General features: G+C 44.0%; 1 protein-coding gene across 1 annotated transcript in view; it reads left to right on the top strand.

Moving 5' to 3' along the window:
- Positions 1 to 27,839, top strand: part of poe (E3 ubiquitin-protein ligase-like protein poe) — a 79,829-nt gene that overhangs the window by 30,757 nt on the left and 21,233 nt on the right. The window contains 30 exon segments of the mRNA XM_080282249.1: positions 16 to 109; positions 237 to 377; positions 856 to 1,074; positions 1,570 to 1,707; positions 2,893 to 2,947; positions 3,170 to 3,345; positions 4,229 to 4,597; positions 5,534 to 5,779; positions 6,207 to 6,341; positions 6,899 to 7,016; positions 7,668 to 7,883; positions 8,729 to 8,929; positions 9,179 to 9,274; positions 9,457 to 9,582; positions 9,821 to 9,954; positions 10,503 to 10,660; positions 10,833 to 11,124; positions 11,492 to 11,700; positions 12,915 to 12,997; positions 13,151 to 13,405; positions 14,004 to 14,234; positions 14,563 to 14,604; positions 14,656 to 14,742; positions 15,405 to 15,772; positions 20,800 to 20,967; positions 22,254 to 22,412; positions 23,074 to 23,208; positions 25,271 to 25,445; positions 25,944 to 26,275; positions 26,579 to 26,764. Coding sequence (XP_080138375.1) covers positions 16 to 109; positions 237 to 377; positions 856 to 1,074; positions 1,570 to 1,707; positions 2,893 to 2,947; positions 3,170 to 3,345; positions 4,229 to 4,597; positions 5,534 to 5,779; positions 6,207 to 6,341; positions 6,899 to 7,016; positions 7,668 to 7,883; positions 8,729 to 8,929; positions 9,179 to 9,274; positions 9,457 to 9,582; positions 9,821 to 9,954; positions 10,503 to 10,660; positions 10,833 to 11,124; positions 11,492 to 11,700; positions 12,915 to 12,997; positions 13,151 to 13,405; positions 14,004 to 14,234; positions 14,563 to 14,604; positions 14,656 to 14,742; positions 15,405 to 15,772; positions 20,800 to 20,967; positions 22,254 to 22,412; positions 23,074 to 23,208; positions 25,271 to 25,445; positions 25,944 to 26,275; positions 26,579 to 26,764 — 5,344 coding nt within the window.

Genomic DNA, 27,839 nt, shown 5'->3' with positions numbered 1-27,839 from the left:
TGTTTTTGCTTTCAGTAAACAGTTGATTGCTGGTGAGAGTGACAAGGGTCTACTGGAGTCAATGTGTCATTTGCTGACCTATGTCAGTGATGTTGTTGCTGCTCTCAAGGTAATTTCACACACGTCTCTTTGACTGTACAGTATTGCTGTTTGTTTGTGGCCACTCATGGGATTAAGATGTCTGATGATAGTGTGTGTGTCATAGTTATCATCAGAATCCTGACCCTTTTTTACAGGTGAACAGTGAACGCTGGGCAGTGGCGTATCGCAGTGGTGTGACGTCCCCACCATACGAGCTGGATCTTAATGTGGACACTGATTCAGACTGGGTGGATGACCTCACACAGGAAGATGACGATAGTGCAGGAGAGGACTCGGTAAGTAATGCATTTACTTACTGTCTGGTATATATGAGTGGTGTAGAAAAACACACGTCTGAGGCAGAAGTTTATTCCTGACTCGTGTGTCCCTGCATCACTCATACATCAGTCATAATGTCTCAACAGTTGTCATGTATGTCAGCCTTTTTAGATTTCTTAATTTGAGCTGTCCCTTCAGCATCCTTTTTTGTTATTCACTGGTTTACTTTTGTCTGTATTTATTTGCAGACCATAGTGTTTAGTCAAATTATTTTTCTGCAAACTATAGTTATAAGTCCAGTGCAGGACTAGACCTTCTCAGGGAAGGGTAAGTGGCAGAATTAACCTTTCCCCATCTGGGTGAAATACAAATAGGGAAAGAGAGAGAATAGGAAGAGTGATGAGAATTATAGGCCTATGGTAAGTATTTTATTGCCAGGATGGATGATTCAGCATAATTATTGTTTTTACCTCTATTTATTTATTTATTGTGCAGGATGAAGACAGCATGTGCAACAAGCTGTGCACATTTACACTAACCCAGAAGGAGTTTATGCATCAGCACTGGTACCACTGCCACTCATGTAGAATGGTGGATGGTGTTGGCGTGTGTACTGTGTGTGCGCGTGTGTGTCACCGCGGCCATGATGTTACATACTCAAAATATGGAGCGTTCTTCTGTGACTGTGGTGCCAAGGAGGATGGCTCTTGTCAGGTATTGACTGTTACTTATTCATTGTTGCTTAGCAGATTTTGTTTAATGTTACTTATTGTATATTAATTGCTCTAAATACAGAGCATATTGCTGTGACCATGGAGGATGGATCTTCTCAGGTTAGTTACCCAGTGATTGTTACTGGATGTTACTTAGCATTACTTTTATCATCATCATTGTCATCATCATCAAGATCGTCATCATCATTGTCATTATCATCGTCATCATCATCATCATCATTGTCATCATCATCAAGATCGTCATCATCATCGTCATTATCAACGTCATCATCATCATCATCATGTTGACCACCTTTCCCATCCTAGGACAGGGTGAGGAGTACCAATGTCCAGGATCAGTTCTGTAGTGTGATTGCAGGGTGTTCTTGCCCAAACATGTCACCAACCTAATCATGGCAATTACTTTTATACTGTTACTTATTGGAGCGTGATTATTGCATGTTATTCAAGAGACGGTCTTCTGTGATTTTGTCAGGCCCTGGTAAAACGTAGTCCTGCCTCGTATGAAGATGGCGTTGGGTCGTCCAGTGGGCCAACAGCATTTGGGGTGGAGCCTTTATTGCCGTCATCGCTGAGGCGTCGACCATCATCACCATCACAGGTCACTCAACTGGTAATGTTAATGGCCATGTGGGGGTGAACACAGTGTGCATGGAGGTGAATTAATTGGAGTGGAGGACCTACATGAATGAATAGGAGTTCGTTAGTTTCGTTTTTAAAGGCTCCAGCATGCTTGCATATGTCAGCCTTGGTCATCTAATGGCAGCTGTCCTTGCTGCTCGATCTCTGGCAGCTTCCCAATTCAGTCTCTTATCCCTGAGGTTATATTCAAGACCTCATCTTGGGTCTTGGGTCTTCCTCTCGCCATCCTGCCCCTAACGTTAACGCTTCTCACTTTCTGCACCCAGTTATCCCCCATCCTTTTCTTCACATGCCCAGACCATCTCAGTCTACCTCTCCTCATCACAACACCAGTACACTCCAGTCCTATCCTACCTCTCAACTCTTCCGCTGTGAACCCAGCCTTCCCAGGCCTCGCACTCAGGGACGCACTGCACATCACCTTTTTTTTTTTTTTTTTTTTTTTTGCAAGGAAAAAGGAACCAAAGGCTGGAAGCAAATATGTGGTTAGTATTTCATTCTGCCAATTTTTTTCTGGCTCTCTGGACCCTGCCTCATCCCTCCTTGGTGTGAGAAAGGATGTCTGGCTGATGATGAGGATGAGGATGATGATGATGGCTGTGCGCAATTACTTCTTCATGCTGTAGTGAGAAAAATAACAGGCATACACATTGCAGGATATTATTTTGAAATGCCTCGTGCACTGTTTCTAAATATTGAGATGGAAATTTACGTGTCGAAGAAACATGATGGGAGTCAGTTGTGAGAGTTAAATGGTGGTGGAGTGTAGCCTAAATAGTGTATGTGTGAATGTATTGCTTTCTGTGTTTGTCCTTGTGTTATACCCATTCTACTACATTAAGTAAACTTTTTTTTTTTTTCCCCTGAAATTTCCATCTCACCATATTAAATAGCCACTGAGTTGTAGCAATACAGTATTACAAGAATATGGTGCTAGTCACAGTGAAGTGCTGTGAAAGATGTAGAGCCATGGTATTGCTTTCTGCCACAGAGCTGTGTGAAATATGGTAAGCAGCAAAGGGACAGAAATCTGGGCCAAGTTAAGATGGAAAGTGTACAGTATAATGTGTTGATATATTGGTGATTATCATTGATTATTAGTCATGAAGTAGCGATGTTAAGGCAACTTCTAGTGTATATTATTGGGTTGTTGCAGGATAAGCATCGTGACGACACACACAAGCAGAGGCAAGCACTGGCCAAGAAACTAGGTATGTGATCCCAGTAGCTTGTTTTGATCTGTCACTCATTCAGGGTACAGCACACCCTTGTTTTACAGGTGGGATGTTTTCTAAAAGCTGACCATATAACAGAGTACAGTGTTGTGGTGATCATACAAGGTTGAAATCAGTTGTATTGGCATTGATGATGATGATGGTAACTTTTCATGATTGACGATGATGACGGGTTTTCTTGGGCTTGGTGTTAAACAGAGAGTGTGCGAGAGCTGCTGGTGGGAGAAGTTAGTGGCAGTGAGGTGGCAGCCACGGTGTTGGACCTCCTGACAGACCTCCTGCCCACCATCCAGGCCAGTGCTACTGATTCCAGTTCTGTCGGGTCTTACCAACGCGCCCTGGCGGCACTCCACACTGTACACACCACATCAAAGGTAAAAGCATAATCTTGTTGTTGTTGTGGTCATGTCTGCACTCCACACCTTAAACACTGCATTATTCTTACACACTACATTCATTCATCATCATCTAATCCAGTGTTGCCTCATGAGGAGCATAGGAGCCCAGGGCTAGGCAAGTTGGGCCTGACATTTAAGATGAGAGTGACCAGCTTCGCTCATCCCAGAGTGGCATTACGTGAGCAATAATCTCCAACCACCCGTTGAATATAAACCTGCACTGGCTCATTCCAACTGGAGCACCTTAATTGCCCACAAAACCACTGGTTGCCATAATTTGGTTACAGGTATACCCTGGTTTAATGATGCAATTTGTTAAGTAAAAACCCATCGTTAGTATTTTCCAAGACCGTGGAACATCATACCATATATATATAGATATGTATATTTATATATAGACTAGTGTTTCTTTTCGCCTGATGACAGCTGTCCATATTTAGTCTTGAGCCTTTTCTCTCCATAAGCCATAATCCCATAGTTCTTCATTCAGAATCTCATCATATGTCTTCCTTGATCTGCCTTAGTCCATTCTTTCATCCTCTTTGATACCTATGTCCTTCCTCAACCTGTTATCCTATACATTTATACATCTGCTGTACTCTCTTTACTCTGACTTGGCCTAAAATTGCCATCTCTCCATTTTGAATGCTGAGTTATGACAATAAACACTAGAATATGGTGCTAGTCACAAAAAAGTGGTATGAGAAGGATGTAGAGGTATAGTATTGTCTTGATCTGCCACTAAGGTACAGGAAATACAGTAATCTATACAGGAATGAAAATCTGGACCAGTTTAATATGGAACAACTGTAATGTGTAATGATTGTAACTGTTGTAATGTTTCTGTTTTTGTATTCAGACGGTGGAGGCATCGGAGCAGCTGATGGTAGCCACATTGGGGTCTCAGGAGGGTGCCTTTGAGAATGTACGCCTGAACTACTCCGGGGAACAGGGCCAGACCATCCGGCAGCTGGTGTCGGCCCACATGATCCGGCGCGTGGCGATGTGCTGCCTGGCGTCGCCCGGTGGCAAGCGGCAGCACCTGGCCGTGTCACACGAGAAGGGCAAGATCACAGTGCTGCAGCTGTCATCTCTCCTGAAGCAGCACGACTCAGCCAAGAGGAAGCTGACCCTGACTCGGCTGTCTTCAGCACCTGTTCCCTTCACTGTGCTTTCCATCACAGCAAACCCAGCCAATGACGATTACCTGGCTGTTTGTGGGCTAAAGGTGGGACCATTTAGTTGTTTTTTATAGTCAGATTCATGTAGGCTTTTGAGGCTTTCACGCAAGCTTTTCTTAGCCATGAATTTTATGTAATACACATTAGGCTGCACCACATCAAATGCTTGCTGAAGTGAGCATGAGTTTTGCATCACTCCAACCCATTAAGTGGCCCCAGTGGTTGTGGGTAGGTGGGAACTTTTGTGGGTTACTGTGATGTGCAGCTTCCACAGCCATCCATGCCAGCAAGCATTTGGTGTGGATACTGCCTTACTCATCTCATATGTATTTAATATTTTTTCATAACATAGATGAGGTATGTATGTATGTATGCATAACATCGATTGCATAAATAACACACTAGAATGTAACAGTAGAAAATATTAATGTTCCAGAAACAGAAATCCACTGGTATGGTAAGGAAGACATGTGAGGGAGCATCCTAACCTATTAAAATATGCTCCTCTGTGAAAGATTATCTGATAACTGCTGATGGATTTTTTTTTCCTAAAGATAGAATATACATCTGTCTTCATATGAATTTCTGTCTTCAAATGATGAATAAGAACAGAAAATCATCAGTCAGGAGAGAGCACCACATTTTTTTCTCTTGTTTTTTCTTGGAAAGAGTAATTTTAAGGTACTGAATATGATGACTTAATTTTGGCTAATATTATATTTTGGCATAGTATGGAAGACTGTAACATACAGGAAGCATTTTTTTTCTTCCTGTATTTCCATGGCTATAGTAAATTATTGGTAGTGAATATTATAATGAAGTGAGATCCAGAGGTATTACTGGAAAAATGGCAAACCAGACTTTATAATTGATTTTCAGGGATTCAGTTTGTAGTTAAACAAAGGCAGCACTAGGCTACGCTGAGTGCATGCCTGCACCAACCAATACATCATATTAAACTTTCATCCTTATATTTATTCCAGGACTGCCATGTGCTAACATTCGCCAGTGCAGGCAGTGTTTCAGACCACCTAGTACTACACCCGCAGCTGGAGTCTGGCAACTACATCATCCGTGCAGTGTGGCTGCCAGGACAACAGACTCAGCTGGCTCTGGTCACAGCGGAGTTTGTCAAGATATATGACCTCGGTGTTGACTCTCTCTCACCTCAGTACTTCTTCCTTCTGCCCTCCGGCAAGATCAAGGATGCATGCTTTGTGTGCACCCAGGTTAGTGTCACTCATAGGATTATACTCTTTTTACTTGAACTTATCCAATGATTGCTATCTCATCATAATTGCTGATCAAAATGAGATAACACCAGAATATGATGTTATTGCTTCACCCCATCCCCAAGTGGGACAAGAGGAGTGGATGATGATTATATGATACCTTTTTGGGCAGATTCAAGCATTTTGGAACCCTCATAAATGAAACTGTAAAATTTCATATTGTTGTAACCAAGGATGAGATGGAGGGATGGGGTGGAGAGGTATATGAGAGAGGGGGGTGTGAGTTGGGAGCAGGGCAGTGAAATGGCGGGGGACAGGGCGACTTGGAGGCGATTTGTTTGTGGCCACCCCAAATGGGATTGAGGCGTCTGGCAACAGATAGCTAGATAGATAGATAGTTGTAACCAATTCCTATGTTTTACAGGAGGATGGTTGCTTCCTGGTAGCAATGGCGTCTTCTGGGTACATATACACCCAAGTACTAAGTGAAGAGAGCTCAGCACAACATGGACCTTTCTATGTTACTAATGTTCTACAAGTACAGCATCAAGACCTTAAGGTTAGTGGTGAAGTTAAGGTGTTATTCATTTGGCTTTATGATTTTATAAAAGAAATCATGGATGTAGCAGCCGTAGCTCAGTGGGTTAGAGCGCTCTGACCAAAGGGTCGGGGGTTCGAGTCTACCCAAGGGTCATTGGTAGACTTCAGGAAGGGTATCCGGTCATAAAGTGCTACACGCTCCAAAACCAAAGTCATTTACCCAGGGGCAACACCTTAACCCTTATGGAAAAAAGGGGACATGACATTAAAAAAAAAAAAAAAAAAATGATGTTATAGGAGGCCTGGATGATGATGATGATGTTTGTTAACTCTTGGACTATTAAAGTTAAAGTTTGATGTAGCAAGAGTTATCCTAATAAGAGTACATTTCCACCTTTGGATGGAAAAAAGAGATTGGGATGATGATGATGGTGATTGTAATAGGTAGTGGGAATCATCATCATGATCATTATCTAATCCAGTGTTGCCCCATGAGGAACATAGAGAATTAGTCTAAAAGTTTGTATACAGTTTAAGGTGATGTTAGTAAGTTTGGGATAATGATTTTGTTTACAGGACTGCAATGGTCAGATTGGAGGTGGAGGAGTTTCCGTGTACTATTCCCACACCCTGCAGCTGCTGTGCTTTAGTTATGCCCATGGCAAGAGTTTCATTGCACCACTTGTATCCATCAGTAAGTATCATTGGCTTTTATTGCAATGCCTTGACCCTGTACTGTATTTTACATTCTTCTTGTCACACCATGTGCTTTTCCCACCTTTACCTGTTTGCGTAAAGTGATGCAGGTAATTTTCCAGTGGTGGTGGTGGTGAGGGGATGCCTTCTTCTGGAGTGGCTTATAGTGTACTTAAACAAGCTTCCCTTAACTCCTTCCCTGTCCCCAGCATAGAGGGACAGCTTCAACCAGCAGTCCACCAAGGCAACATCTAGATTAATCTGGGGATAAAACTACTACTGGGTTAATCAAAAAAGCATTATCACATGGAAAATACTTCATTATCTTACTTCTCTTTGCAACTCACAGAAACAACAACAAAACTTGCCTGTAAAGTAAAGAACAAGTGAAGACTGACTCTATGAACATACATTTGCTATCAGGATCTGCCGTACTGTCACTCTTTATTCTGTTTCACCAAAAACGGTATTCCCACATATTAAGTTTTTTTTTTAACCATGTATACCTCTTAGTACTATTCACACTTACTTGTTATTAGGCGTAAGAAAGTTTAAAACATTTTCAAGATAAAAGGTTAATGTCACTATTGCATAGTTTTTAGATGTTTTACAGTAACTGTCTATCACAGCAATGCTAAAATAATTACAGATGACAATGAGAAGGTTGAAAAGCTGTTCACTATAAGTGTAAAGGGTGGCAATGGGACGGGTGGCAACAGCAGCAGCAGCAGTAGCAGCAGCAGCAGCAGTAGCAGCAGCAGCAGCAGCAGTGGTAACAGCAGCAGCAAAATGGCTCCCCAACCACTGTGTCAGTGGGGTGAAGTTACTGGCCACCCAGGGCTCATCACATGCCTAACTCAGTCAAGTATGTATAACTCAGTCTAGTGTGTGTGTACATAACTTAGTCCAGTATGTATAAGTCAGCCTAGCATGTACAAGTTTGTGCCTAACATTACATTATGTTTAAAACCACACTGCCAGTGGTAAGAAATTATTGGCCACCCAGGATTCATCACCTGTTTAGCTAATTCTAGTTTATACAGTACATCTCACTGTTGGCTGATTTCCTATAAACCCAGTATTTATTGAGGTAGTGTCAGTGCCATTATCATTATGGTCATCATTGTCACCAAGTGGCTGGGTTGGCTTGGGTTGGGTAAGGCAGCCAAGTTGCTGGGAGATGACAAAGGCCTAACCAGTATTGTAACATTTTTCATTTCGGCTCTAATCAAATCCTTCTTTAGGCAAACACCTCCAGTCCTTTTTTAGCTTAAGTATTATTACAGTGGACAGAAATATAATATTACTTAGTAAAAGCATCACCTGAGCAAAATTTATCAGTACTTACAGCCAGAACTTAGTAAAATATACCATACCTAAGAACTTTGTTTTGATGTATGCATAACCTCAGCTGGCTGATCTTATCTTGCCCCAAAAGGTGAAATAAAAATAGATCACTGGACACCCAGTCATTTTGTTTACTAAGATTCCAACATACTTGCAAGTCAGCACAGATCACCTGGTGGTGATGCAAAGCCATGCTGATGGAGTCACCCCATGCCTCCCCTCCTGTCTGCTAGTAGGTAGTGGGGGCTGGCCATGTGCCCTTGCTGATGCCGGCCATGTTGTGTTAGGGGTATGATGTGTGGTGTGTAAAGTGCATGTAGTGTAGTGTACTTGTGTATGGTAGTAATAATATTTTGTATATAGGCAACAATCCAGTGATCCTGATGGTGAAGCCGGACCAGATCTTGATTCAGGAGATTCGCGTGCTTCCGGCCAAGAGTAAGATGACAGACCTGGTTGCTTTGCGGCATTCGTGGTCACCCAACCACGAGGCCAAGACCACACTCATCCTCCTGTGTGAAGATGGATCCTTGAGGATATACAATGCTAATCCACAGACCACAGGTAACCTACACAATTTACAAGGTTGTGATGATTTTAAATGGTAATCTACGAACCACAAGTGGCAGCACAATTTATATGGTTGTATTTTGATATTACAGTTTAGGAGTTGTTCAGATGGAAGAAATATACCCACTTGTAGAAATGTTGTAGGCAGGGGTTTCAGTCATCCACTCATTGCTACCTTCAGTGCCATTGATGCAGATTATGTTATTAAAACATCCCTAACCATGTGTTGTGTTGTGGCACCAGACTTCTGGCTGTCACCACAGATGCAGGTGCTCAGTGCCATCTCATCTTTGCGCCCGTCAAGGAAAAAGAAGGTGCCTAAACTTGGACGACCACCAGGTAAGTTGCTGGGGTTTTATCAGTTACGTAGATAAAAGTTGTATAGTACAGCCAGTATATGAATAATGTCATGAGTTTTGTGATTGAAAAAGTGCTAACAGGTTTCAAGCACTGATGAATCCCTTTTGAGGAACTGGCACTTCTGAGAAACAAAAGACCACATTATTGTATTCTGTTTTCAGGTTCTGTAGTGTTCCCTGTGGACTTCTTTGAACACTGTTCGGTGATGAATGACATAGAGTATGGTGGCAATGACCTTCTGCAAGTGTATAATGTCCAGCAACTCAAGAACAGGCTTAACAGTCAAGGTAGGTTTTATCATTGGCTTTATCATTGCCAGGTTGAATAGAATATCCAGTCTGCAGTCATAATAAAGTAATTCAATATGAGGCTATTAGTGGAGCAACCAGTTAAGTGCCATTATTTAAAAACTTTGGGAAAAACACACCTGTACACCACAAAACATCAAGACATAGCTGCACTCAGTCACCCTACTCGTATTAAGAATTCCTTTTTGATATCAAATTCTGTTAACTGTGTTTGCAGGAATGTACATTGCATCCACCAAGCCTGGTGGATTCCAACTGGAGGTGACAAACAATGACTCCACCCTTGTAATCTGTGGTCTCAGAGTGGCTGTTGGTGCTGTTGACACACAGAAGGTGCCTGCATATCTTGAGGTGAGTTACCCAGTTATAGTTCATTCAGCTTAACTTGCCAGAACAAGGCAATATGACAGCTCTGTAGTCTGTGACCTGAGGGTGGCTGTTGCTGCTGTTGCACAGATGCCTGCTTATTTTGAGGTGGTTTATAGTTATAGTTTGCCTGCTTGGCAGAAATTTTTGTGCTTTTGTAGCCTATTTCTCATTGCTCAATGGCAGTATAAGAGAGTGGTTTTGTATCTCTGTAATCTGTAGTTGTAGGGTGGCTGTTGGTGCAGTTGCTACACGGAAGGTACCTGTATATCTGTGAGTGACTCAGTTTCATTATGATAATTAATATTGCCTAGCACGTGCAGGGAGAGTCTTAGTGCATTGCCATTGAATCCTTTTTCACCTCAACATCTCCTTTTGCGATATAGAGAGGGAATTGTGGGATGTTTTAATAATGGGGCATTGAAGTCACTCTGGCTGTATCAGTTCCACCACATGTCAGTGTCCCTCACTAGCACCAGTAAAGGATTAAGCAATAGAAATGATACACTAACTGCATCATTCTTGTTCTTCAGATATTTGGGCGCAGTGTGTCTATAACAGCCACACGGGGTCGTTGGTTTGATGTGCCACTCACCCGAGAGGAATCACTGCAGGCCGATAAGCGCGTCGTCATCACGTTTGGACCATCCACAGACCCATCTAACGTTACCATCGTGGACTTCGTGAAAATGTAAGTTTTTGTGCATAAACAACTTGAAATTTGGTAAAAGGGCAGGTGTCTTACATTGTATTATAAATAGCATCTTACATTGTGTAGTTCATCATATTGGCCAAAAGCCCATGATGATGATGATGATGATGATGGTCACTGCATCACTATTCATTTCCACTTCCTTCCTCAGTTATGGGAAGACCAAGGAAGACTTTGGTTGGCCAGAAGAGCCTGAGGACTTCACTGCTCCAGTCAGTGCAGGAGGCACTGGGAGTCAGGGTGGGAGTGGTGGTGAGTCAGCAGCCACTGGCACTGCCTCGGCCCCTCTGCCACTCACAGCTGTGGACCGCCTGGTGTCAGCCGCCCTGGAGACCCTGGATGGCTGTTTTGTGGCCACACCCGCTGAGAAGATTGTGGCCCGGGCCGGAGCTCTTGATCTGGCCACTAAACTGCTGAACATTCCACTGCCACCAACTGTACAGGTATGATGAAACACAGCCTATTATGCAAAGGAACTGAGCATTGTTGTGTTGATGTGGATGTCCTAGAGGGCATTAGGAGAAATACTGTGAGATAGTTTCACCATGTGGAGTAGTTAGAGAATGAGAGACTAACTAGATGAGTGTATGTGGGTGAAAAGGATGGGGGAGAGGGAGACGGAGGATCAGGTGGAGAAATGTATGAGAGGGGGGGTGTCAGTTGGAGAATGAGAAACCTGATGGTGTAGGACAGGGTGACATGTAGGCAATTTATGACCACTTCTTGTGAATAAAGGCATCTGGCAACCCATCAGCATTTCTGCAGTGCAATTACCAAAACTTAGATAAGTTCCATTGTTACCCCCACCAGCACCATACACGCACCCTGCTGGCCTCACTGCATCAGAGCCGAGTGGCGTACCACAACCACAAGGATGGTGCTCAATTGGCCAGTGTGGTGGAAGCCCTGGCAGCCTTACGCCGCATCACAGATCCGCACCAACTCGACTGTGAGGCCTTCCATCGTCTGGTGGTTACTGCCAGGAATGTAGCTGTTGCCAGACCACATAATCTTGTCAAGTAAGTATAGTTCCCTTATGCTTGGAAACTTTTTGTTCTCTATCATCTCCTGATGCCACTTTAACTGTGAAGCCTTCCATTGCTTCATGGTCACTCCCAGGATATTGACCATTGGTAGACCACATAATACAGTCAAGAAAGTGTGCATTAAAGACCAGGGAAATGGGATATGATCTCTGCTGGGAATGTGTCCATTTTAAGACAACATAGTCATTTAAATGTCCTAACAACCCACTAGGCCTGGGGATTTTACTCTTACCATCACCATACACTTTTATTCAGTTGGTCATTGCTAGCATGTGGCTTTTGCAATACACTGTAATTTTCTCAAGTACTGTTGTTTGGAGATGATACTGTATTGTTAGTGAAGATGATGGGGGGGGAACTGCAAGGCTTGGTGAATGAGTTTGGGAGAGTGTGTAAGAAACAGAATCTAAAAGTGAATGTAAGGAAGTTTAAAGTTATGGTCTTTGAGAGAAATGAAGCCACTGAATGTACAGTGAGGCTGGATGAGGAGGAAGTGGAAAATGTGAGTACGTTTAAGTACTTGGGTAGTGTGATGAGTTAGGATGGAAGTTTAGAGGGTGAAGTGTGTGAAAGAGTACAACAGGGGAGAATGATTGCAGGTTCTTTGAAAGCAGTAATAAGGAACAGGGAAGTGAGCATGGAAGTAAAAAAATCGCTGCGTGGCAGTATTGTTATACCAACCCTGACGCATGGCAGTGAAGCTTGGACCTTGTTGGAAGGACACAGGTCATGAATGAGAACAGTGGAAATAAATTATTTTAGAGGAGCATGGGGAGTTGTGTGAAGAGGCAGACTGGCAAATGAGGAAGTGAAGGAGCATTTTGGTGTGGATGTGGATGTGATGGAAAGCGTTAGGAAAAATATATTGAGGTGGTTTGGCCATGTGGAAAGGATGGAGAGCGAGCGACTAATGAGGAGAGTGTATGTGAGTGAACTGGAGGGGGGGAGAGGGAGGGGGAGGCTAAGAATGAGGTGGAATGGAGTGGAGAAGTATATGGGGGGGGGGTGAGCTGTGAGCAGGGCAGTGAAATGGCATTTGGACAGGGCGACATGGAGGCGATTTGTTTGTGGCCACCCCTTACAGGATTAAAGCGTCTGGCAGTAGATAGATAGATAAAAATACATGTCCATTAAACTCAGGATTTTTTTTTTTCCTTGCATAACATGTTATATAATTTTCTGCTCAGATACACCGAGAAGATGTCGGGAGCTGACATAACCCTGACACAGAGTGATGAAGACAACAGAAAGAGTGAAGGAAGCGCTGAGGGTGACACACCAACGTTCAAGAAGGGTGATGGTGATGTTGGGGCCTCCAAGAAGAGTGATTCAGACAAGAAGAGTGATAGGAAGAGTGAAGGAGAGCCTTCAGGTTCAAGGAAGAGTGAGTCAGATTCTTCAACCTCAAGGAAGAGTGATGGAGATGATGCAAAGAAGAGTGAGGGAGATAATAATTCCACCTCCAGAAAGAGTGATGCAGACGCCTCCAAGAGAAGCGATGGAGATTCAACACTGAGCAAGACATCAGACACCACCTCTGACTCTGAGGGTACGCTGGAGGGCGGTGACAGTGACGGCAGCGAGGATTCCCACTTCCTGGCCCAGCTGATGAGTGTGTTCTGGGCCTTGCACTCTGCCAAGCCCACCAACCTCTTCCTCACTCCAATGTGTCAGCCAGGTGCGTCTGTTACTCCTTAGTTTAGGTTCAGTGCAGGTACTGTTTACAAGAGAGGTTGAGAAGCAATAATATTATTTTTGTGTGTCTGTTTTCTATGACATCGGCTTTAGTTTAGAGCAAGGATAGATTTGTTATTGAGACTTTACATTGAATCAAATGGTTCACCAACTTCAGGGATCATTCTCAATTTTATTTTGGCTTATTTGCCTGTTCTTTTCTCAGTGCTTCATATCTTCTGTTTGTTTACATATTAAGCAGGAGACTTCACACCACTTTCCCATTCTCATATTCCTACCTAAGTAAACATCAGTTAATTTTGCTGCTGTGTTTTATTTATTATTATTATATGATATTAATAAGTATTGGTATTATGGTATGTCTTTTAGATCTGACTCGTGCTAATGCAACAGTGCAGGCTGTGATCAAGATATTCTGTGTGCATACTCTGCAGTCCCTGTCTGCTGTACTTCTGGCTGTGTGTCTTTACTTCTTTATATCTGTAAATATGGCTGAGTGTGAACTGTATACTCATAACAGAGATGTACTGTGTGATATTAGTAACTTCTGTTGGGACCATACACTACTGTATATGTTTCAGGTCTGACCCACGTAGAGGCCACAGTACAGGCAGTGGTTGAGATCATCCATGCGTACACTGTATGCTCACTGTCTGCTGTGCCACTGGCAGTGCGTCTATACTCAGAGCTGCTGTTGTGTGCTGACACGGCTGTTAGCTTTGGTGCCAAACAGGCACTGATCAGAGTGCTGCGGCCACGACACAAGCGACGCAAGGTGTTCATACCAAGCCCACCAAGATGCTCAACACCAGGTCAGATAATACTCTATCACTATTTTGCTCTAACTTTTTGAAAAAAAATGTAGTCTGACAAGGTTCCAGTTGGTTCACCTGATGGGGGAGATACAGCTGTGACAACAGTATGTGTGTGTATTTTCACATGTCTTTACTCAGAAATGTTTTGAGCAACCAGTCATCTCACACACACGTACATGCACATTGTTGTCACATTAGCTATATCTCACCGGGAAACTTGGCTGACTGTACATTATATTACGTTGTCACCTTGTGGGAAAATCAGTCATGAACCTTCCATAACTTAAAAGGAAAATACTTTTTAACCATCAGTTGTATGATGTAGGTGTTGGTGTTGAGGATGCAGAGAAGCCCTCCTCGGGTGGTAGTGGTGCAGCAGCGGCAGCAGCAGCAGCAGCGGCTGTGGCAGCAGTAGCAGCAGCTGCATCACAAGAGTCGGCTGGAGCAGCACTGGTGGAGCCACCATTTGAAGGTGCCGAGGCTCCTGACCCCATTGCCGAACCAGGTATGTCTGCCACCTGATGATATTAAGCCCTTATGCCCAATGCAATATTTTTATTTTTAGTGTGGGTGTCCCTGTACATTTGAATTAAGGTTTTAAGAGACTTTTCAGTCTGGAGACATTATATATAGCCTTCTTGTTATTTCTTCACAAAAAGAGATCTCCTCAGAACCAAATAAAGTATTAATTAAACCCTCTGAAAGTGCTAAGGCTCCTAACACCACCGCTGAACTTGATATGCCACTCACCAGACATTAATGCTGATATTTAAATGTTGACCACGCTGTCTTGTGGAGGTCATTTTACTTACTGGCAATTATCCGTGTGTTACAGACAGGAGCCATTTCCTTTGTCAGTACCCTGTTCCAAAGGCCTGCACATAGAACACTTATTCTTGCCATTTCCAGACAATTTTATTTAACTCAGGATAGGTTTGTGAATGGGAGGTATTACATAACCTTCACAATTATGTCTATCTAAGGTGCTGTCTTATATTGTCATCCTCCCTACAGGAAGGTCAGATTCTGCACTTGATAAACATATGCTTATACTTGTATATACAGTATACTGTTGCTGTTTGTGTGAGTCAGTATTTTTGTGTTGGGGAAGGTGGTGAGATTCTGGAGATTGGGTATTCTGGGTGGTGCTGATGATGATGATTACAGGTGGTGGTGGTGAAGGTCTGGAAGCCCTGGGTGTGCTGGGTGGCGGAGGTGGCGGGAGCAGCGGTGGTGGCGGACTGTCCCTGCGCGGTGCCCTCATGGGAGGAATGGGAGGCATGCTGGACCTGCCCGCTGATGATGATGATGCCATGATGGAACTTGCCATTGCCCTCTCCCTACATGAAGAACAAGGACAGGCTCAGGCTGACCTAGGCAACCTGCACCCGGGGCTACAAGGCCTGGTGGGGGGACTGCCAGGGCTACATCGCTTGCAGGGTATCAGTGGTCAGGTGCTACACAGCCTTCAAGTGCTGGCTGCTGGTGGCATGCCCGGCTCAGGACCTCAGTCAGGATCACAGGACCAACACCAGGTACTGCTGGTTGTCCTTATTCAGGGTGATAATTATTTGAATTATTTTTGTATGCTGGAGCATCTCTGTCTCACACTAATTATTTTTGGATGGGAGATACTTCACTTTTATAGGCTTTAGACACTAAGTGGTTGTAGAGCTGGCATCACATCTTAGACACTGCATGTACAGTACATGATAGCCTCTACCCTTGATACAGAAAGTAATTTTAGTTTTATCTCTTGTTTTGTTGATGAATGAAGTGTGGCCGAGTGGAAGGCGAGATTAGAAATGTGTCAGCTTGAGATGTATGTATGTCAGATTCAGGTTTGAGAAGGTGAAATTGGCTGTGATTGTAGCGTATGCACCATGTGATGACAGGAATGAGAGAGAGAATGACGGGTTTTAAGATGAGCTGGATGAAGCAGCGAGAGAAATGCCTAGGAGCTATAAAGTGATCATAATGTACACTGGTCCTGAGGATGACAGAGGCACCAATCCTGAGGATGACATAATGGGTTGTAATGGAGTACCAGGAGAAAATGATAGTGGGAAGTGATGAAAGATGTGTCAGGAAAGGAGATTGTGCATTTGTAACTGGTGACTCACTCGATGTAGTGCTGCTGTCGGGTGTCTGCCCTTTCCTCTCCTCCATCCTTCTTTCCTTCCATCCTCTTGTGTCTTTCTTTCCTTCATTCTTTCCTTGTCCTGCTTACAGGTGACTTTACACTCCCTCTTCTGTCTTTTTTTCCTTCATTATTTTATATATATATATATATACAGTAATCACTCCAATATCCGGATCAATAGAGCCATCGGTAGGTTCGGATATTGGTTTTGTCCGGATATTGGGCCCCAGCTTATGGACTTGTACTTACGGACCCTAACACAGAGAAACACCTATACAACTCCCTCCGGACATGCATAGCACCTATTTAACACCCAAATCACACCAATAAGGCACATAAATGACTGAAATAAATGCAATAGACACATAAAATGTGGGTTTAGAAGTATGTTCATACATTAATAAACATTCTGGTACTTATGGACTCTAACCGAACCTAACCTAACCGAACCTAACCGAACTCTGAAAAACCCATTCCTACTGCACATGCATGAGGTAAGTTTAGTATGGAAAGAAGTACAGTATGACACTTTCTGGTAAGTATAGTATGGGAAAAAATACAATATGAAACATTCTGGTAAATATAGTATGGAAAATAGTACAACATGAAACATTTTGGCTACTTACAGCAAGTCCCTGGCCACCTCGATGAATAACCGCCTCCTCTCGGACTCTGACAGTAAGAACGATTTCCTGAAGCACTTGCACTACACTCTTCCTGAAGTCTTGCACTGAACTTAGTCACTAACACACAGAAGTCCGTTCTTTTCACAGTGTTCACTTTAGTCCAAATAATGTTCCATTAAATTTAAGTGTTGCACATTAACTTTTCCCAAGTTTTTAAGTTTCCAAAGCCAAAACAAAAGAAGGTTAGTTACGTTAAATTTCTTTTCTACTTAGTCTTTTCTCCCAACTTGAAAACCTTAACACAACACACCGTTTTTCACTGCACAACACTCAAAATTCCCGTGTGGTCTAGTGGAGAAGTTCTTGCTGTTTATTCACTGTCAGAGCCCGAGAGTATCACTGGCAGGCGTCCAAGGGGTGCATCGGTGGGTAGTGGTGATGGCGTACCGACTACAGAAGACTCTGAAGACAGCCGCAAACTCACGTCGAGCGGTGACTCCACTGTAGCTGATGTGCTGGGCTGTGGCTCGGAGCATGAGGGCCTGTCTTGGGGAGGCAACGGAGTGGAACCAGGGCTTGGCACAGCGGGGGTCACGGGCCTGAAAAAACTGTCAATCGTTGACTGACGCAAGGACCGACGATTCTGGCGATTGATGATGCGCTGCCGGAAAGCACGCACTTCCTCCACGAGTCCCAAGGGCCCCATCTCCCTGTCGCAGTCCGGGTGTTCCAGGTAGTCTAGGACGAACTCTAGATGTTCCCGGAGTGCGCTCAGCTTGGGGATGGCTGGAGTAGTGTCCTGCTGGGCGGAGTCTGCATCATCATCGCCTTCGTCGTCGGAATCTTCAAGTTCGGGACTGACACCAGCAACCGAAGACGCGATCTCGATATCAGACAACGTCTGATACCCAGGATCGCCAACGTCGTCGACCAACCACTCACGAACATCGTCCACATCAACATCGTCGCCGTGCGTACGTAGCCGTGCATGGAAGTCATCCACGTCAAACCCTAGGAAATCGTACTCCACATCTGTTCCGAGAAGCAGACGAGACCAACCATTTTCAAGAGTTTTCACAGGGACTTCCTTCCATGCACTAGCCCAGTTGTACAGCGCAGACTTGATGGTGTCGCGGCGAAGGTTTTCCAAAGTCCGCGTGCCTCGAGTGTCACGTCCTTCCAAGCGCTCGTCCTCGTCCTCGATAACCACCATCTCCTCGTCCAGGAACTTCCGACGGTACAGGCTCTTTGTTGCCACGATCACTCCTTGGTCCATTGTTTGAATGAGAGCAGTCGTATTAGGTGGCAGAAACATGCACCTAATACGGCCATTCTCAGCAACCAAGTCCTTGTCGCACGGGTGGGCAGGTGCATTGTCGAGGAGAAGGAGAGCCTTTACCTGGTCGCGAGGAATTCCCAGTGTCTTCGTCTGGTAATGTATGACCTCCTTGTGAAGTGATGGTGAAACCAGTCTTTGAAAATCACAGCTGTGAACCATGCTTTCAAAGAATGGTACCATACGACAGGAAGGACATCCATCACCCCACGAAGGCACCGAGGCTGCTTTGCACGGCCAACAATAACGGGCTAAAGCCGGTGCATGCCGTTAGCATTGGCACAACACAAAGCAGATATCCGTTCCTTAGGAAAGCTTGCGGCCAGGTACACGCTTCTCCGTCTCATCGGCGAGAGTGTTCGTTGGCACCGAGCGATAGAATAGGCCAGTTTCGTCAGCGTTATAGACTTGACCGAGAGTGAGGCCCTCCCTGTCGATCAAGCCTTTCACCTTGTGCCGAAACTCGTCCACTCCATCCTCGTTAGCGTCCAATGCTTCGCCATGTGCTTTACGGTTAGTAAGGCCATGTCGCAACTTGAACGCGAAGAGCCAACCCTCGGATGCCTTGAAGTCTAGGGCGTCGTGAAGCCTTGCAAACTTCTCAGCAGCAGCCTTCAGCTCCGTTCCACGTACCATCACACCAGCTGCACGTTGCTGTCGATACCAAATCAACGTGGAGCGGTCGATCTCTGCATACTTGCCCAGGAGTAAACATAACCTTCCTCTCCACGTTGCGTTTGCTTCTCGACGAGAAGTCAGCCGTGTACTGCATGAGCTTGTCTCGGGAACGCTTGATATCAAACAAAGTCGACCGGGCCAGGTTGAACTCGCGGAGAATGCGAGAGGAAGACCAACCCGCATCAACCTTCTCCAATATCTCCCGTTTCTTCTCCAGAGTCAACACCACTCTCTTCCTTTTCTCAGGAGGCGGGCCATCATCACACACACTAAGAGTAGGGCAGAGAGCAGCAGGAGGCCTTGCAGCAAGTACGGCACCACCACAAGCGCACGTGGGCAGCCATGACGAACAGCGCAGGTCCAGTCGCGGTGAGAGACAGGCGGGAAGTGGGGATGATGCAGCGGCGCTCTATCGGGACGTCGGAGGAATGACGAACCAAAACAATGCTCTCACGCGGCGCGCGCGGCAAGTTCAAATTACGGACGGCAAAAAATCGGTTTTTTTTCCAATTTTTTTGGATTTTCGGACCATTTTGGGAATGTTTGATCCCAGGACGATAAGGTTCGGTTAGTGGGGATGTTCGGTTATTGGGCGTCCGGATATTAGAGTGATTACTGTATATATATATATACACACATACACACACACTTGTGGATGGGGTGATGATTGAAGTAAAAACACGAATAATGGAGAGAGGGATGGAGTTGGTGATGGATGGAGTGTCTCAGATTTGTTGTATGCTGATGATGCAGTACTACTTGCAAATACCAGACAAGAAATTGGTAGACTAGTGCAGAGTTTTGCTGATGTCTGTGAGCATCATGCCTTGAGAGTAAACATAGAAAACAGTAAAGTGATGGTTATTGAGAGAGAAGGTGACTCCCAGTATAAGGTTACAGTGAATGGAGAGAGACTGGAATTGGTGAGAGTTCAGACACCTGGGTGCAGTGATAGAAGAGAGAGGAAAATGTGCAAAAGAAATGGAAGGTAGAGTGACACAAGGAAGGAAAGTAGCTGGTGCTACGAAGGCCTTGATAAGAAACAGAGGCTTGAGAGTTGCAGCTCCACGAGGCATACATGAAGGACTCTTGCTGCCAACTTTAACATATGGATGTGAGACTGTGGTATGGCATGAAAATGAAGTCAAGAGTAAGAGCAGTAGAGATGGGATTGTTGAGGAATGTATGAGTACAGTGTGTGGATACGATATGAAGTAATGTGATTCTTGAAAGATTTGGAATGAGGAAGTCTGTGGACACCAGAATCAAAGAGAGTGTGCTGAGATGGTTTGGTCATGTGGAGAGAATAGATAACAATATTGTGGTGAAAAAGGTATATCTGAGCAAATTTGAAGGAGGGAGGAGGCGAGGTAGGCCAAGGAGAAGGTGGAGGGATGTGGTGGCTGAGTGTGTGAGGAAGAGAGGTATGGAAGTTGGTGAGGCCAGGGGACTAACAAGAGATCGAGCTGGCTGGATGAATGTAGTGAGAAGAAGTGCGTGATCAGGGATTTGGCACCCCTTTTTAACGTGACAGCGTCCAGTTTGACTCCGTCGGATACATTTATGTGAAACTACAGAATGTTGTGAATGTTTTTTGGCATATCAGATAGAGCCAGGATCCCGTGGGCTTGAATGATGGGTAAATGGAAGTGTGGCCCATTGGATTGGGCAAACTTGAGCTGTCTGGACATTGCTACTCTTCACCCTGCCCCAGGATGGGAAAGAGGGCTGGATGATGATGATGATTTTTTTTTTTATTGTTATAATTTTTTAAAATAGGATGGAGGTGATGAGGCAGAGGGAGTGGATGGTGAGGGTGGAGATGGGCAAGAAAATGGGCATTATTCTGACACAACAGCCTCGGCCAATGGGTCTGATGATGACGATGGTGATGGCTCCACAGCAGCAACTGATGGATCCAATTTGAGGGCATCACCTGCTGAACATGTGAGTCTTGTAGTTATTGAAGAGATGAGTTGACATTAACTGTTTATAGTGCTTTGTTAAGTTTTCAGTCCATGCTAGTGGGCAAAGTATGAGGCAAGAAAATAATTGCATTGTTCACACCTTTAAATTTAGGAAGCAATACTGAGAGAGGTTAGCTTGTGTGTATTATCACATGGACTCTCATAGCGATTAAGTAGCTACATACTGTCGTTGTAATTGTCAGTCACTGCTTGTACATTTGAATACAGAAGTTTGTTCACCTCTCCTGCCTCTTTTTATCACTGGATTCAGATGTGTAAATGTGACATACTAGACATAGATGCATGTTGTTATCAATCTGTGGGTGATAGGTACCTTTGTCTACTGTCTCCTTGTCAGTTTACCTTCACTGTCACCCTCTCAGTTGTGTGTTTTATTTTAAGAGTGAATGGATACTGATTATTGCTTTTGAGCATACATGTGTGATGGCCTTTACTCCTAGTACTTGTTCCCTGTGCCCATACTGACTGGTATGATGTGTATTATGTACAAGTGGGGTGGGAGAGAGACACAGGTTAGAGCTTGAATTCTTTATATTTTCTTACATTTCAGGTTACACAGAACCTGGAACGTTTGAGAAAATAAAGATTTCAGTTTCTAGCCTGTCTTTCCCACCCAACATTTCCACTTGTCATAATGGATCATCTACCGGTACATCAGTGGTGTCAAACTCAGTCCTTCCCAGTGGCCACACTTCAGTTCTGTTGATTGTTTGAGGGCCAACTCTACCTAAACTATAATATACAATACAGCAGAGCCGCAGCCTATTCAAACGTTAGGAGAAGTTCGGTATGCCTTCTGACACTGGCAGTGGCATTGGCTTCTGCTTCAAGTTATTGATAAAAGTTTCATGACATATTTGTTCACCAATAAGTTATTCAAATGGCATGGGTATCGATCAAATTATCAATAAGTATTTCCTAACAGTGCTGTAATATTTGTTCGCTTGATGATATGACAAATTCCATGGGATTATCTGTGTGTTATTTCTAATTACTTCTTAAGCCACCGTGGGCCACTCTTTTCCTCATGAAGGGTCTTATGTGGCCAGTGGGCCACCAGTTTGACATTTCTGATCTATATTATTGTGTACAGGCAGGAAGTGCTGGCAGTGAGTCTGGGGTGTTAGTGGTGGTGAGTGCATGGAAAGTATACTGTTTTCAGTATACACAAGTGCTGGAGAATGGATGTCTGTATACAGTGGTACCTATATAACCAGTTGACTGATGTGATGTTGGTATTTACAGGCTGGGAGTGCAGGCAGTGAGTCTGGTGGGTCTGTGGTGGAGAGTCTGGGTGGTGAACATAATGTATCAGGTCGCAGCTCGGCCTATGGGGACGCCACACATGACACCACCACATCTACACTCAGAGATGGACCCGCTGTGATGCCACCCACAATGCAGGTAACAGATTTTTTTTTTCTCATGTATAGAAGATAAACAGAGGAAGAAAAAACAAATACAGATTAAAATCCTTGTCAAAGATTACAGGTTTCCTCATTCGTTAAAAATCTGTAAGATTTAGGAAGTGGAGAGATGGTATGGTATGGGGCGCAAGGGCTTAAGAGTAGGTTTACGATGGAAGAGTTGATAGGTTGGATGGGACTGGAATGTATTGGTGTTGTGATGAGGAGAGGTAGATTGAGGTGGTTTGGGCATGTAGAGAGGATGGGGGATGATACTTGGGTGCAGAAAGTGAGAAGCATTAATATTAGGAGTGGGGTTGCTAGGGGTAGACAAAAAAAAGACCAGGGATGAGGTCATTGTGTCCTCAGGGTTAAAGGACTGAACAGGGAGGCTGCCAGAGATCGACCAGCATGGAGAGCCACCATTGGGTGACCAAGGCCGACACATGCAAGCATGTTGGAGCCTTCAAAAATGAAACAAAAACAGTTGAACTTGAACTGCTGTGGTTTAAAGTCATCAGTACAAATAGATCCTTATGTATCAGGAATGTTACAAAATATCACAGTTGATATGTTTAGTGGTGGTGATGGTGTTGACAGTGTTGATGACTCTACCACTTTAGGTGATGTATGTTTAAAGTTAATAATACTGTGTTCAGGGTGAATTGGAGGATGAAGTGTCGGAGGGTGGAGTTGGCCTACACACACTGCGTCTGGCCCTCTTGGACGCCCTGATTCACCGCATCCCGGCTCTTGCGCACGTTCCAGGAGTCACCACCATACCGTTCTTCCAGGTGTGTTGCCTCACTCTTACTAATCCAGTCATCACTAATGCATAGTCCATATTAACCCCCTTCACCACCTTATTATGATGACCTGGTCTATTTTCTGTTATATTTACCACTGTATTTCAAAAGTACTTGGTAACCATGTTTCACATGTCAGTTTGCCAGTAACATAATGGAATATGGCTGCTGGCTCGTGGCCTTTGGTTCTTTCTTCCTTGCATAAAAAAAAAAAAAAGTAATAAAAATCTTGAATTTAAAGTGCTTGGTGCCAGAGAGGGATGTCTTCATGTGGTGACACCAATATACAGTAGCTGGGTGGTGGTAGTAGTAGTAGTAGTAGTTGTAGTTCCCAAGGCAGTCAGGCTGAACAGTCCCAAGTCCCTAAGGAATGCCATGGCTGAGACCAGGTGTTCCCACAGAGCTCTCAAGGGATGTATGTTGTGTTGTTGGTGCAGGCAACTGTGTGCAGTGCAGTGTTGCATAATGTGCTTAATAGTATGGGGTGCTGTGTTGCATCCTGGACAGGCATCAGCGAGAGTCATCCAGCCTCTTCTGATAACTCAAGAAGGCTGGATGATGCCCACGTCTCAACCTGGCCAGGTGGTCCATGTCCTCACGAGGGAGGCAGGATTCAGAAGGGTGGATATCAGGAGGCCATGCATGCAGCTGTGTGTTGTCTTTGATTGACTGAATGGAGCAGTGAGTGATTAGAGCATGGATGTGCTTCTGGAAGCTGGTTTGAGGCTGGCGAAGGGGGAGAGATGACAGTATTTGTGTATGATATCATGTGCTGGGTGTTGTTTTGATGTTCCTTGGTGTGTGTGGATGTGCTGTTATGTAGTGTAGTACCGTAGATGTTGTGGGTTTGTCGAGACTGTGGCAAGAATTTGTGTGCCACTCATGTCTAGATGATCTTTGGCTCTGAGGACTTTGGTTTCTTGGTGTAGGTGGTCTGTAGGTGCAGTAGCCGTGCAGCCAGTGATTATTTTTAGGGCCTTGTTCTGTAGGGTGTTGTAGTGTGTTTAAGTGAGGTTAGAAGCCAGCCATCTTTTTGTTATTATGCATGTTTGTGTTGAATATTTTGTTTGTGTGGTTGTGGCTGGGGATGGCATCAAAAGCTTTGCTAATGTCTAGTTTGACTAGGAGTGTTCTGTGTGGTCACCTAGCTGAATAGTTTCCATCAAAAGCTCTTTACGTACGTCTGTAAGAAGGGTGTTTGTGGAGTGTAGCAGCTTAAAACCATGTTGTGATTGGGCTAGGGGGATGTCAGGTGTTAGTAATTGTAATACTACTCGTTCAGTGACTTTGGAGGGAGTTCAGAGGAGTGTGATGGGACGATGTGAGGAAGGCAGCGTGGGGTTTTTGTTGGGTTTGAGGATGGTGAAGATAGTACCGTGAATCCAGATTTTGGGTATTATATTATGTGAGTAGCTGTAGTTTGATACCTTGGTGAGTAGTTGTATGCCTTATGGTCCAAGATATTTAAGGCTTATGTTGCTTATGTTGTCTGGCCCACAGGCAGATGAGTGCTTAAGGCTGCTAATGATGTGTTTTGTCTGGTTGTAAGTGAAAGGTGCAAAGTCTGGGTCTGTGGGGAACTGTCTCTTGTTTCGGATGACACATCGGTCGTCACGATGGGGGTGTATGTGACTGACGTGTGAAAAGTGATTGATGAGAGTGTTTGCTTGTTGTTTGTTTGAGGGTATAGTGTCTGTTATGATGGCAGCATGTGATTGTGTAGTGTTGCTGTTGGAGAGTGTGATGCTGTATAGTCTTTTGTAGAGTTTGCTGGTGTTTGATTTGTGATTGAGTGTTTGGAGATAGTTATTCCAGTTTAGTGTTTGCTGCTCTGATATCATATTGTTTATTTGAGTGTTCTGCTACCCTGTTAGATAAAGATGGCTTAACCTCCTCCCTGCCTCTAGAAAGGAGGATGGTGGACTGGAGAAGGGCATCTTCAAGCTGCAGTTCACCAGGTTGTTGTTTAGATGAGCCTGGGGCCACAGTAACAACTATTTACTCAAGTAAAAAATATGTATATGATACGTGTAATCTTTTGTTTGTGTAGGTACTGCTAATGCTGACATCAGACTTGGATGGCACTGACAGCCGTGACCGAGCCAGCCTGGATGCGGTGCTGTCAGCTTTAGTCACACAGCTCAACATGAGCAGCATAGACATTAACACTGTGTCTGAACGTACACCCAGCAAGGAAGTCCAGCTGGTTGTTATGAGGCTCCTTAGTAAGTATTATTTATGTCTACCTAGCCAGTCACAACGTGCATCCAGCAAAGGTTATTACCCTACTGAATTAAATGTCCAAATGTTTTTGAGAGTATCTTTGTACACCAGCAGAGGTATATATTGATATGAAGATGTGACTCTTTATCTATATAGCCTTCAAAAATTTCTGTGACTTGTGAATGCAACTTTTCACAAGGCATGGAAACATAGCTAATCTTCTCTCATGATAAATACTTTGTTAATTATGATCATCAGTCAACGTGCCACCATCAGGGAATATATCCGTGATGTTGGGGGAATGTCATCTGTATATTTAAGATTCTCATGCAGGTATGGTTGTTATGCAGCAAGTCAGGTGCATGTGCCAGCAGTGTGAGTGGCCGTGTCATACCTCAAACAACCACCTCATGTATGGTGTGATCTAATGCTAAGAGGTTGGGATGATGATGATGATGATGATGATGATGATGATGATGATTGATTTTGTATTCCACCAGGTGTAATGATGTCGCGCAGCAAGTCAGGTGCACGTGCCAGTGGTGAGAGTGGCAGTGTGATACCCCAAGCAACTGCCTCATGCTTGGTGCGGTCAGGGGCCATGGATCACTGTCTGGCTCTCCTCAAGGCACTGCTGGAGTACTGGCGGGCTTCATCAAAGGAACAGAGTGGCACTGTCATCGGCGCCGGTCTCCTCAAACCCCGACCGTTGACCGTACCACCGGACATGTCACCGTTCTTCTTGCGCCAGTATGTCAAGGGTCACTCCCATGATGTCTTTGCCGCATTCCCACACCTACTCACTGAGATGGTCCTGCGCCTTCCATACCAGGTATTACCTTACTGAAATTGATCGGACTATATGTCTTAATGAATCTGTTTATCATCCTGCCTATATATCTGTCTGTCTGTCTCTCTGTCTTTCTCTATTGTGACACTATGTCAGTGGGTCACTCCCACGATGTCTTCGCTACAGTCTCTCACTTACAGAGATGGTCATATGCCTTTCCTACCAGGTTCTTACATATGTCAGTAGTGAAACACAACTCCATTTTAAGTTTTCAGATTGCAGCAAATAATTTCTTTTTTCTTCATAAATCATTGCAAAGTTGACATTGTGTATATGGTTTAACAGATGAAGAAGCTTGGTGAGGGTGGCCAATTTGAGCCAGCATGGTCACACTACTTGTGTGAATACATGATGACACAGCAGACCCCAGTGGTGCGGCGGCAGGTGCGCAAATTGCTGCTGTTTATTTGTGGACACAAGGACAGGTACCGACAGATGAGGGACATGCACGCCCTTGACTACCATATCAAGGTGAGTGTGCCGGATTGTTGCCTATTATTTTAATATGTGCTGCATGAAGGAGCTTAAGTGCTCATATAATTAACTGGTTTTGGTGCTTGACATAACTTTGTCCATAGAAAACTTAAGCTAAACTATAGCCAACCACCAGCGGTGGGCAGCTCAAATGAAAAAGGACCTTGCGCAAGTGCAATACGCAATCCACAGTTCACTACCTTGCGCAAGCGGAAGCTTGCAATCTGACTAATATTTAGCTTGCGCAATGTCGCAAAAGTGCCAGCGCAAACCATATGCATATATTTGTGGGAATTATTGTATAATATTGAGATATTTAAATAAATTAGCCTACTTACTTTTATTTATTATTATTCTATCTGTCTGTCTATTGCCAGACTCCTTAATCCTGTAAGGGGTGGCCACTGGCCACAAACAACAAATTGCCTCCATTATTTACTGTGAAATAAAATTATTCACTTGACACACTAAGTGACAAAGGTGGTAGGAGTGGAGTAAGACGTTGTTAACTCGTGGAAGTTCAAACAGAGGAGTGAGCGGAGCAGATTCAGCAAAGAGATAGAGAAACAAAGACTGTGATGTTGCCAGTTTTACTTTTAGCTGCATTTTCTCAATACATTTTATTTAATAATTTAATATTGACATACAATGGCATATGCAATCCCTTACAAAAATCATTAAAACATATTACTTAAATGTCCACAGCCTAATGAATTATTAAGCTGTGGATATTTGATTTAAATAATATGTTTTAATGATTTTTATAAGGAATTGCAAATGCAACTCTTAATAAATAATGTATTTTTAATTTATTATTATTTATTAATGATACTTAAAAATATTAAAATACATTACCTCTGTTAAAGCATTTTAAGAAAAGCTACTACCCTCCCACCTCCCCGCAACAATCCAGAACCCTTTTGACCCGCCTGAGCCTCCCCGATCCCTCGTCCAGCCACGCCAGCAGCTCCCAAGACTACGTGTCCTGTGGATTGCGCTGTGCGCAGTCCACAGGACAGGTGTGCAAGGTAGATGCACAAGTGCAAATTTAGTTGTGCAAACGCATCTAAAT

Source organism: Coenobita brevimanus, chromosome 12, assembly GCF_032717465.1.
Source record: "Coenobita brevimanus isolate Jiangsu-jjx chromosome 12, ASM3271746v2, whole genome shotgun sequence".
NCBI classification, from domain to species: Eukaryota; Metazoa; Arthropoda; class Malacostraca; order Decapoda; family Coenobitidae; genus Coenobita; species Coenobita brevimanus.
Note: the sequence above shows the minus strand (reverse complement) of the source record. Positions and strands in the feature narration are given on the sequence as shown.